General features: G+C 28.4%; 1 protein-coding gene across 1 annotated transcript; it reads right to left on the bottom strand.

Annotated features, from left to right (window-relative positions):
• Nucleotides 1-573: 573 nt before the first annotated feature.
• LOC142240893 (cyclic GMP-AMP synthase-like receptor) lies at nucleotides 574-11,588 on the bottom strand. Its single transcript, XM_075312646.1, has 4 exons — nucleotides 11,365-11,588; nucleotides 4,669-5,378; nucleotides 2,800-2,998; nucleotides 574-909 (listed from the first exon to the last, which is right to left on the bottom strand). The coding sequence occupies exons 1-4, from the start codon at nucleotides 11,543-11,545 to the stop codon at nucleotides 725-727; spliced, it is 1,275 nt and encodes a 424-aa protein (XP_075168761.1). The 5' UTR covers nucleotides 11,546-11,588; the 3' UTR covers nucleotides 574-724.
• Nucleotides 11,589-11,986: the final 398 nt, after the last annotated feature.

Genomic DNA, 11,986 nt, shown 5'->3' with positions numbered 1-11,986 from the left:
GTTAAGGCTTATAAAGAATGATGTTTCTGACGAAATGACTCTTCACTTTCTTGGATCGGTCTCATCTGGAGTACGCTTCTGTACTATGGCCCAAGGGCTCTTTTCAGAGAAGTGGGATCCTTACTGACCCACATATTAACCGCACACAATTTTAGAGTACTTACTGACTCGCTGTTAACCTTACACTGAAGGAAGCCATTGCACAGGAAAAAACCCCAATATCGGTACATTACATTAACCCTTAAATGCGCACTGTATCTTTTAAGATACAACCAGAAAAAATTCTTACGTCTTAAAATTCCGAATTCTATGAATTCATGTTTGTTGTATTTAATACATCACAACGCCGTTTCTAAAATAATATTTTCCGGAAAATTTGTTGTACTTCAGAGTAATCTTCAGTCAAAACTAAAAATGAAAGTGAGATGAAAGTAATGGTGGTAAAATAGCTGTGAAATGTAAATATATCACTATTCTCTAATAAAATCAAATTGTTTATTTGTAAATAAAAACTTGGTTCGAGTCGTATCGTATTTTTTAAGATACAACTATTAATTTAAAAAAAAAAACACATTTTTTTACTTTGTATGTAGATATTCTTTATTTACCTTTTTGCATATTACATATTTTTTCGGGGGAATCGGTGACCTTGTGCATTTAAGGGTGAAAGCAGCTTTAAAATGTGAATGGATTTACGATTATTTTAACATATTTTTGTCATCTTCTAAACAGTCATTTTGTTCACACAAAATATTGTGTCACTTGAAATTATAACACTTTGTTTCACCTTGACATTTAGACTGTTCACCTTCTCCTTCATCTCTAGATCCTTTTCTTCTTTTGTCTCAAGTGTTCTTTGGTTCACCTTGTTATTACATTCCATACATGCTTCTCTTTCATTTCGATTTACTAAAATTATACAAACACTCCCAAATTATACTCTATTTGTATTATAATGTTATATAAATATAAATATAAATCTGAATATAAATATAAATATAAAAATAAATATAAAAATAAATATAAATATAAAAATAAATATAAATATAAATATAAATATAAATATAAATATAAATATAAATATAAATATAAATATAAATATAAATATAAATATAAATATAAATATAAATATAAATATAAATATAAATATAAATATAAATATAAATATAAATATAAATATAAATATAAATATAAATATAAATATAAATATAAATTTAAATATGTATATGGATATTTTTATATATCTATTATTTTCCGTTTTGGTGGTAAATCCGAACCTAGTACCCACCTTAGCCCCTATGAATATGGACCCCATAAAAATGAGCCCCAAAACCTAAATGAAGTGGCATTCTAGTAAATTATATGAAAAACAACAACACCAAATTTTTATGTTTTTTTATATTTTATGGAAATAAACGTTTATATTATGAAAATAAACCCTAACGGTCTAAATGAAAATGAACCCTAGCATCGCTTTTGAAATTGTCCTTCAACCAGGGCCTTTTTCGCTTTTTGGGATTTGACAATTGTGGCAACTATTCACCTTTTTGTTTGTTCTGAATAGCAAAGAAGAGGTTTACAAATTATGAAAATAGAAAATTCAAATTAAAAATTAATTTTCTAAAATTATATATTTTTGGGGCGACATTTAATGAATTTGGGAATTCCATGGAATATAAATACACTTTTGGAAATAATCAAAATTAAAGTTCTTATTAATGTTAGACAGACTTTTAAAATTATTGCTTGGATCTTGTCCAGGCAACTCACGTACCATACAGAAACTTGGTTATATTAAATTGACATCTTTTTGGGTAAATTTCCAATTTTTTAAACTTAAGAAGTGTGACCTTAGTATAGCATAAAATCCTTTGCATTATACACGCAAAGAAAAAAAGTTTGGAAAATGTGTACCGAAAACGTTTTTCTTTTGTTAGAGTTTTTTTTGAATTTGTTCGAAAATTTTAAAGTTTTATCACAAAAAAAAATCGTTTGTTACAACATTTTTATTTTTTTCAATAAAAAAAAATATTTTTGAACCAACAACACAGTCCATTTCGTTTATACCAAGCACTGTTCTTTTCTAACTTTAAGTCTTTAATAAGACACATTTTACAGTTCATAGTAAAAATTTAATATAGTAGTATGTAATGTGGAACATTTTTTCGGAATTTTCCGAACATATCTGGAATATATGTAAAAAAAAGTTCGGTCGAAGCAGGGCTCGAACACACGACCCTTGGCATGCAAGGCGTACGTAGCAACCACTGCTCCACGGTGCCCAACTAAATGTTTGTTTCTGTTAAATAAAGTTTGTTTAATCAGCTCGTGGCCGCCGTAAGCTATGCTATATTAATATAACTTATATGGATAATTATCTATTGATGACAATAACAGCTACGTAGCTCAGTGGATAGTGTGCTGGCTTACAAATTGCATGGTTCGCGGTTCGATTCTCCGTGCAGGCGAAAGGTAGAATTTAAAAAATTTATAAAATCGAATAATTTCTTCTACATTGGTTTGCATTACAGAAAATGTGCTAAGAACTAAAAAACATCGTGGAAGTGGGAAAACTGTGAGGGAAAATTCTATTAACCAGAAAAGATTGTTTTTTGAGTTAGTCTTTATGAAATTGTTTTTACATCCTGGAAAAGAATCAACGTTTATCACAAAAAGTATATACTTTTCTCCCAAAGAAACTCCATTACAGCGAAAAGCAAATGAGAAACGAACTTTGTTTGTCTAAAATTTCGTTTGGGAGGAAAGAATTATTTTTTTGCGTGTACCCATTATACTTACAAAATAGTTTGAAAACTCTTTTTTGCGCATGTATGGATAAACAATTTGCGGCAGCATCTAGTTCTCTTTTAGCACTTGCGACACACTGTAGCATTTCTCTTAATTGGATAGAAGAAAGCCTATCATACATATTTAAACGTTGGTCCCAATAGAATGGCAAGTTTTCATCTATCAAAGTTTTCTGCATGTCCCCAAACATCTGAAAATTAAAATTTCATTAATATTTCAATTTCAAAAAAATGTAGGAAATTTTGTCAGAATTTCATTTCATTTCTATAGGAAATTTTGTCGAAATTTCATTTTTATAGGAAATTTTGTCAAAATTACATTTATGTAGGATATTTTTGTCAACATTTCATTTCTATAGGAAATTTTGTCAAAATTTCATTTCTATAGGAAATTTTGTCAAAATTTCATTTCTATAGGAAATTTTGTCAAAATTTCATTTCTATAGGAAATTTTGTCAAAATTTCATTTCTATAGGAAATTTTGTCAAAATTTCATTTCTATAGGAAAACATTTGTCAAAATTTTATTTCTATAGGAAAACATTTGTCAAAATTTTATTGCTGTAGGAAATTTTGCATTTCTGTAGGAAATTTTGTCAAAATTTCATTTCTATAGGAAACATTTGTCAACATTTCTTTGCTTTATGAAATGAAATTTTGTCAAAATTTCACTTCTATAGGAAGTTTTGTCAAAATTTCACTTCTATAGGAAGTTTTGTAAAAATTTAATTTCTATAGGAAATTTTGTCCAAATTTCATTTCTATAGGAAATTTTGTCAAAATTTCATTTCTATAGGAAATTTTGTCAAAATTTCATTTCCATAGGAAATTTTGTCAAAATTTCATTTCTATAGGAAATTTTGTCAAAATTTCATTTCTATAAAAAAATTTGTCAAAATTTTATTGCTGTAGGAAATTTTGCCAAATTTTGCATTTCTGTAGGAAATTTTGTCAAAATTTCATTTCTATAGGAAACATTTGTCAAAATTTCTTTGCTTTATGAAATGAAATGAAATTTTGTCAAAATTTCATTTCTATAGGAAATTTTGTCCAAATTTCATTTCTATAGGAAATTTTGTCAAAATTTCATTTCCATAGGACATTTTGTCAAAATTTCATTTCTATAGGAAATTTTGTCCAAATTTCATTTCTATAGGAAATTTTGTCCAAATTTCATTTCTATAGGAAATTTTGTCAAAATTTCATTTCTATAGGAAATTTTGTCAAAATTTCATTTCTATAGGAAATTTTGTCAAAATTTCATTTCTATAGGAAATTTTGTCAAAATTTCATTTCTATAGGAAATTTTGTCAAAATTTCATTTCTATAGGAAATTTTGTCAAAATTTCATTTCTATAGGAAATTTTGTCAAAATTTCATTTCTATAGGAAATTTTGTCAAAATTTCATTTCTATAGGAAATTTTGTCAAAATTTCATTTCTATAGGAAATTTTGTCAAAATTTCATTTCTATAGGAAATTTTGTCAAAATTTCATTTCTATAGGAAATTTTGTCAAAATTTCATTTCTATAGGAAATTTTGTCAAAATTTCATTTCTATAGGAAATTTTGTCAAAATTTCATTTCTATAGAAAACTTTGTCAAAATTTAAAATTTTATAATGAAATCTTTTTTAGAATTTTCACATTTTAGGATTTTTTCAAAACTTTATTTCTATAGGATTTTTTTTCAAAATTTCAATCTATATAGGGAATTGTGTCAAAATTGTTTAGCTATACAAAATTTTATCTATGTTCTCAGCTCTAAGAAATCTTGTCAAAATTTAATTTCTGTGGAACTTTTTTTTACTATTTCATTTTAGAGCATATTTTAGAGCATATTCTCCACATTTTCGTCACTTACCTCTAGAATTATATGCATCAACGAGTTTTTCCAATACGATTGGTTTTCTCGTGAAATTTTCCACAGAAATATTGTCTTTATATAATAGCTTTTCATATTGTGCATATTTGGATGGGCATCACGGAATTTCTTCATAATTCGTAAAGCATTTTTTAAATTGTAATTAAAATTAATGAGTTTCTGTTCTTGCCTATAAAACGAAGATCGAAATGATGTATAATTCCGATTGGCGGCCGAGTGTATAGGCTTTGGAATGGCCTCCCATTGTCCAACATTGGCTCGAACTACACTTTGTTTCTCGTCCAACAGGATGCCAGGAACAAAATCTACAGAATACTGAAATCCATGGCCTAAAACTTCAATTGTATGTGCTGGTCCTTGCCTGGTGTATTTAAGCTTCGACAATCGGAAACTCGAATTCATATCTGCTGCTAATACTTTAGAAAAACAGCTTTGGAAATAGGCTTGCAATTTATTTACAATCAAGTAATTGCGTTCATCTAACCATCGACCTTTTAAATATTTATATATAATTGCATTTTGAGTCTCTTTGTGAATTTTATGTAAGACCTTGGTAAAGTCCAAATGAACATTTCCCGGCAGGTCGCAATCTTCGAGAACGTTGATTAGTTTATTTTCCGGAAATTGTATGTGAAATACCAGATCGAATTCATTTGGAGTGGAGACTTTCAAATTATCACCATAACTTCCTGGGGATTAAAGGAATGTAGAAAATTGAGCAATAACATAAATACTACATGACGCAGAGAAGGAATATGATTTTTGTCCCCAAAAATATTGTTTTCACGCCAAACATATACATGGTTGTAGAAATCAGATACAACACACAAATTTTTTTTTTCTGATTCAATCACGAAATTAATTGATACAACTATTTTTTTTTAATTGAAACGTCTTCAATCACAGAAATGAGTATCGATTAAAAAATTAATTGAAAGTCAATTAAAAAATTGAATTGATGCAATTCAAATTAATTAAATTTTTAATTGAATATTTTTTAACACTCAATTAAGACTTTATTTGGAAAATTTATAGGAAATTTGGCCGAAATTTCAATTTTTATACGAATTTTTTGAAAACTTTACTTTATGATTTTTGTCAAAATTTCATTTCTATAGGAAATTTGGTCAAAATTTCATTTCTATAGGAAATTTTGTCAAAATTTCGTTTCTATAGGAAATTTTGTCAATATTTCGTTTCTATAGGAAATTTTGTCAAAATTTCATTTCTATAGGAAATTTTGTTAAAATTTCATTTCTATAGGAAATTTTGTCAAAATTTCATATCTATAGGAAATTTTGTCAAAATTTCATTTCTCTAGGAAATTTTGTCCATAATAGGATTTTTTTTCAAAATTTCATTTTTATAGGAAATTTTGTCAAAATTTAATTTTTTAGTAAATTTTGTCAAAATTTCTTTTCTATAGGAAATTTTGTCAAAATTTCATTTTTATAGAAAATTTTGTCAAAATTTCATTTCTATCGGAGATTTTGTCAAAATTTCATTTCTATAGGAAATTTTGTCAAAATTTCATTTCTATAGGAAATTTTGTCAAAATTTCATTTCTATAGGAATTTTTGTAAAAATTTCATTTCTATAGGAAGTTTTGTCAAAATTTAATTTCTCTAGGAAATTTTGTCAAAATTTAATTTCTCTAGGAAATTGTTTCAAAATTTCATTTCTATAGGAAATTTTATCAAAATTTCATTTCTATAGGAAATTTTGTCAAAATTTCATTTCTATAGGAAATTTTGTCAAAATTTCATTTCCATAGGAAATTTTGCCAAAATTTCATTTCTATAGGAAATTTTGTCCAAATTTTTTTCTATAGGAAATTTTGTCCAAATTTCATTTCTATAGAAAATATTGTCAAAATTTGCTCAATTATGACTTTAATTGGGAAAAATGTCGTGAAATTGTTATCTGTTTTTTCTGTTTTTTCACATTTGCTTTATTCATTCTCAAAAATCTTTGTTTGTTTTCTCAATCGATACAATTATTTCAATGGGTTATCTACTCCATGAAATACAAATTTGTATTTCATAAATATTAAGGCCCTCCTTTAGAAATACCATCGAATCCAATAGGGGGGGGTTTCCTGGAACGGTTGGCAATTAAAATTTGCTGAATAATAATTCTCCTAAGTAATTCTCATAAAATATCAGTTATTGCTTGCATTCTATTATCGAAATAAATAAACATTTGTACACAGTGGGAAGAAAATAATTACAATTGAAGATAATTCTCCCAAGTCAGTAGAAAATTCATTGATCTGAATGAAATGAAGTAAAATTTTCGTAGAATAAGGAGATGGCCATAAAGAAACAGGATTGTTTTACTCAAAACGTTATGATCCGTAAACGGACGGCTATTAAATTTATAATGAAACTTTATGTCACTTTTTGGAAACTCTCAACCGTAACTCGGTATATAAGACATCTGTTTATGCGAAGTGTTCTCCATTCAAACGACCATATCTTTATACACTGCGCCACACTGTGGAACAGGATATAGCGCCCATATATATCTTTCTCCCGTAGAATTATCATTCTGGATATACATGTCAATTTTCCAAAATCAATAGGGATCGTCTTTGAGCCGAAACAGGACCCTATACCAAATTTTAGAACAATCGGACTAAAACTGCGAGCTGTACTTTGCACACAAAAATACATCAACAGACAGACAGACAGACGGACAGACAGACAGACGGACATCGCTAAATCGACTCAGAATTTAATTCTAAGCCGATCCGTATACTAAAAAGTTGGTCTATGATTACTCCTTCTTGGCGTTACATACAAATGCACAAACTTATTATACCCTGTACCACAGTAGTGGTGAAGGGTATAAATATGGGAAACATTTAAATTCCAAGCAATTTTAAGGAAACTTCGCAAAAGTTTATTTATGATTTATCGCTCAATATATACACGGTTGAGAAAGACTGTTTTTCATATGTTTGGCTATAAACATTATATGTTTGGAACACAAATTTTTAAACACAATATTATTGAGTGCAAGCATATAATGTTCATAAACTAGCATAACATGTTTGGGACATATATGTTAATATGTTAGAACATATTATGTTTGGGACATAAAATGTTTTTAAATATAATATGCTTGGATGCAAACATATATTAATTTAGAAATAGCCTATAAACATATATGTGTTTAGTAGCTTGGAGCGCTATTTAACAGGGAGCGATATTGAATTAAGTTGGTGGTTGTTGCTTGTTATTACAAAATTAACATTTTATTTTTCCTTGGGCAATTGATCAGCTACTTCTTTGATCCTTACAAACTGTGTGGTCCGCTGCTCGAATCCCCGTCCGGCAAAAGGTAAAATTAAAATAAAAAAAATCATACAATTGAATAATTTCTTCTACAATGTTTGTATTACAGAAAAAGGTGCTAAGAACTAAAAAATCTCGTGGAAGTGAGAAAGATGTGGGGGAATATACAATTGGGCAGAAACAAAATTTTGAGCATTCAGGTCGAAAACCTATGTTGTTAGCACCTATATTACCATAATTCATTATGATTGTAAATATATAAATAAATAAATAAAATTTTGAGCACAATATTGTTTGGGAGAATTTTTTTTAAGCATATAATATTTTTGGGTGCAAAATGCTTCCAAACATATTATATGTTCACATAATAACATATTGTTTTTTGGAAAACAACATTATTGAATTTGGATGCAAAAATACAAAATGTTTGGAAATTGACTACCCAAACATATATTGTTTAGACCAATATGCTTTCAAACATATTATATATTGGAAGAGATCAAACATATAAATGTTTGGGCAATAGCCAAAAATGTATATGCTTGAAGCAAAATATGTTTGGGAGTATATGTTACAGAAGCGATTTTTTGTGAGCGTGTATGTATTAGAAGATTAGGAAAATTAGAGTAAGTTTTACAACTTTTCGACTAAGAAGTGGCGATTTAACAAGGAAAATGTTGGTATTTTGACCATTTTTGTCGAAATCAGAAAAACATATATATGGGAGCTATATCTAAATCTGAACCGATTTCAATCAAATTTGGCACACATGACTATATTACTAATTGTACTCATAGTGCAAAATTTCAACCAATTTGGGCCAAAACTCTGGCTTCTGGGGCCATATAAGTCCATATCGGGCGAAAGATATATATGGGAGCTATAGCTAAATCTGAATCGATTTCATCCAAACTTGGCACGCATAGCTACAATACTAAATCTACTCCCTGTGCAAAATTTCAACCAAATTGGGCCAAAACTCTGGCTTTTAGGACCATATTAGTCCATATCGGGCGAAAGATATATATGGGAGCTATATCTAAGGGCGTTTTCGTTTCGCAAATAATATGTTGCCTTGGTGTTACACTACTTTTTCCCTCATTGTGGTTTCGCCCAAATGATAGTGCCATTCCAAAGTTATTATTAATTCATAACATTTTGAGGGGTACAGGAACCAAAATTTATGACAGTGTCCTTCATATGTGGCTATCAATTTCGAGAATGTTGCACCTTTTTTCCCAATCGAAATCGCCATAAATCTGAACCGATTTCAATCGAATTTTGCACACTTGACTATACTACTAAGTGTTATGTTTGTACAAAATTTCAAGCAAATCGGTATAAAACTCTGGCTGCTGGGTCCATATTAGTGAATATCGGGTGAAAGATATATATGGGAGCTATATCTAAATCTGAACCGATTTCTTCCAAAATCAATAGGGTTCTATTCTGACCCAAATTAGGAACATGTGCCAAATTTGAAGGCGATTGGGCTTAAATTGCGACCTAGACTTTGATCACAAAAATGTGTTCACAGACAGACGGACGGATGGACGGACGGACCGACAGATGGACATGGTTATATCAACTCAGGGACCCACCCTGAGCATTATTGCCAAAGACACCATGTGTCTATCTCGTCCCCTTCTGGGTGTTACAAACATATGCACTAACTTATAATACCCTGTTCCACAGTGTGGCGCAGGGTATAATTAATTGATCCAATTGAAAAATTAATTGATACTATTAATTAATTTTCGTGATTGATTTTTGTTTGTTCAGTCAAAATTTTCTAAAAGTAATTTATATTTTCTTATTAAAATTAAAAATTAACCAAAATTTTTCTTCCTGGGGGGATCACTGTTTTTTCAGTGTAGTGCAATATAGTAGCAGAAGTAATGATATGCCTTCATAGGACGGAAGACAACTTTTTAAGCATACACTAAAAAGTATTTTTCGGATTTCATTTGAAAAATGTAAGAAAATATATAAAATTCTACTAAAGTGTAGATGTACACTGAAAAAAATATTTATTCAAGATTACACAAACTGAATTCTAGGATGCTCAATTTACACAATATTAAAGACAAATTTCTTTAAAATAATGAAATTTTAATTAAAAGAAAGTTAATCTTTGCTTTTTTATTAAATTTAGGACACAAATTTGGAAAATTTTGCGACCCTTCGTTAAAGTCGTATGTCTTCGAACTAAGACTAATTTTTCATTAAAGTCAAAAAAATGATTTATAGAAATAGTCCTTAAATTTACTGAAATATTGAATTTTCAAATTTTAAATAAAAACTCAAATATACACGAAAAAAAATTGTTCTTATTCAATCACAAAATTTATTGATCCAATTAATTTTTTAATTGAAATGTCTTCAATCACGAAAATGATAGTATCAATCACATTTTCGTGATTGGACATTACAAAAATACGTGATTAAAAAATTAAATGATTTCATTAGCAAATTTCAATAAATTTTTTTAATTGATTCAATTAAAAATTTAATTGATGTTGATTGCAAAAACCCAATTAATTTTTTTTTATTAAAATCGTAAATATTTTAAAAAAATTTCTTAAATGACTTAGTATTTTGACTTACAGCCAGTTTCTGTATGTCGAACGAGCTATATCGATCGACCGAAATGCATAAAAACAGCTGATTTTTTGTTATAAATTCAGCTGTTTGCTTTCATTTCAGTCGATCGCGAAAACAGGCTGTTAGTCTTCCGAGATTGATTAAAAAGTTAATTGTATCAATTAATTTATGAATTGAAAAAATTTTCAACTTCAATGAACTTTTTAATTGGAAATATTTTTTGTGTGTACGTTAAGACTTATTTTGAATATTTTGTATCGTTGGTTCAACGTTTTTTTTTTTTTTGTAATTAAGAAAATATTTTTATATTTTGAAGTATGTGGTATAATTTGGATTTTTAACTGGTATTTGTTTGTACACGAATAGCTTTATTAATATATCGCAAAAGGAGAATAAAAATTCCACAAATGAGATCTGTATCTTAATTTTAATCTTACTGATCCTATATTTAAAGCTACATAGGCCAATAAAAAATGTATTTATTTATTTCATAGAAGAGCCATCTTTGGTTCGGAATCCATATCAAAAACTTTAAGGGAAGGTCAAAATCTTTGGATCCAAGTAAACATTTTTTGAATGTATGTAAATACTAACAATACAGGCACATAGCTTATGGCAAATTCCACTTTTGAAATATATTTTTGTTTTTTTTTTATTCCTTTATTTACACGTTAAAAAAAATATATTTTTTTTAATATCCAGTGCAACACTTTATGACCCCGACCACTGTTTGGAAATAACCGCTCACATAAATAGTACTCCATTTACTCACCACCCATCTGATAGCCCCTAAATAGTGAGCCAAAAGGTTCAAATTTCCTTAAATTTCCAAATATATGAATTTTTAATGCCTCGAAATGTGTAGCATACTGCTCACGATCTTTATCAATGTTTATAAATTTATTAATATTTATTAATATCCCCTCTAAATTTGGTTGGAGACCGGCAAACATTTTTATTGTATCTTAGTGTTCTGTACAGTTTGGTATTCGTTTCTTGACTGAAATAGAGGGTGGCCAAAAGATTTCAATTAAGTTTCATTTTACAAAGTTGCCAAATTTCATATACAGCTGAATCCTATTTTCATGGAGAAAAATCCCCTTATTAGAATGTCGGGTTCCCATGTAATAAATGAAGTACACTGAAACAAATATTGTCGTGAGGTCAAAGATTTCATGTCCTTAAAATACAAACGCAAATTTTGCTTAGCATAGAAGATGCATTTCTCTGATATAAAGATTTTTTTCCTTGTCCAATAGTCGATAAACTTTTCAATGAAGTCGTATTGTCCTCATAATTAAGTGCTTTGACTTAAAAATGGGTATCATAACATGAAAGAAAAAATTTTTGGGCTAAGGTCAACTTGACTTTAATAATTCAAAAAAATTCTTTAA

This window comes from Haematobia irritans, chromosome 5 (assembly GCF_050003625.1).
Source record: "Haematobia irritans isolate KBUSLIRL chromosome 5, ASM5000362v1, whole genome shotgun sequence".
In the NCBI taxonomy this organism is placed as follows: Eukaryota; Metazoa; Arthropoda; class Insecta; order Diptera; family Muscidae; genus Haematobia; species Haematobia irritans.
Note: the sequence above shows the minus strand (reverse complement) of the source record. Positions and strands in the feature narration are given on the sequence as shown.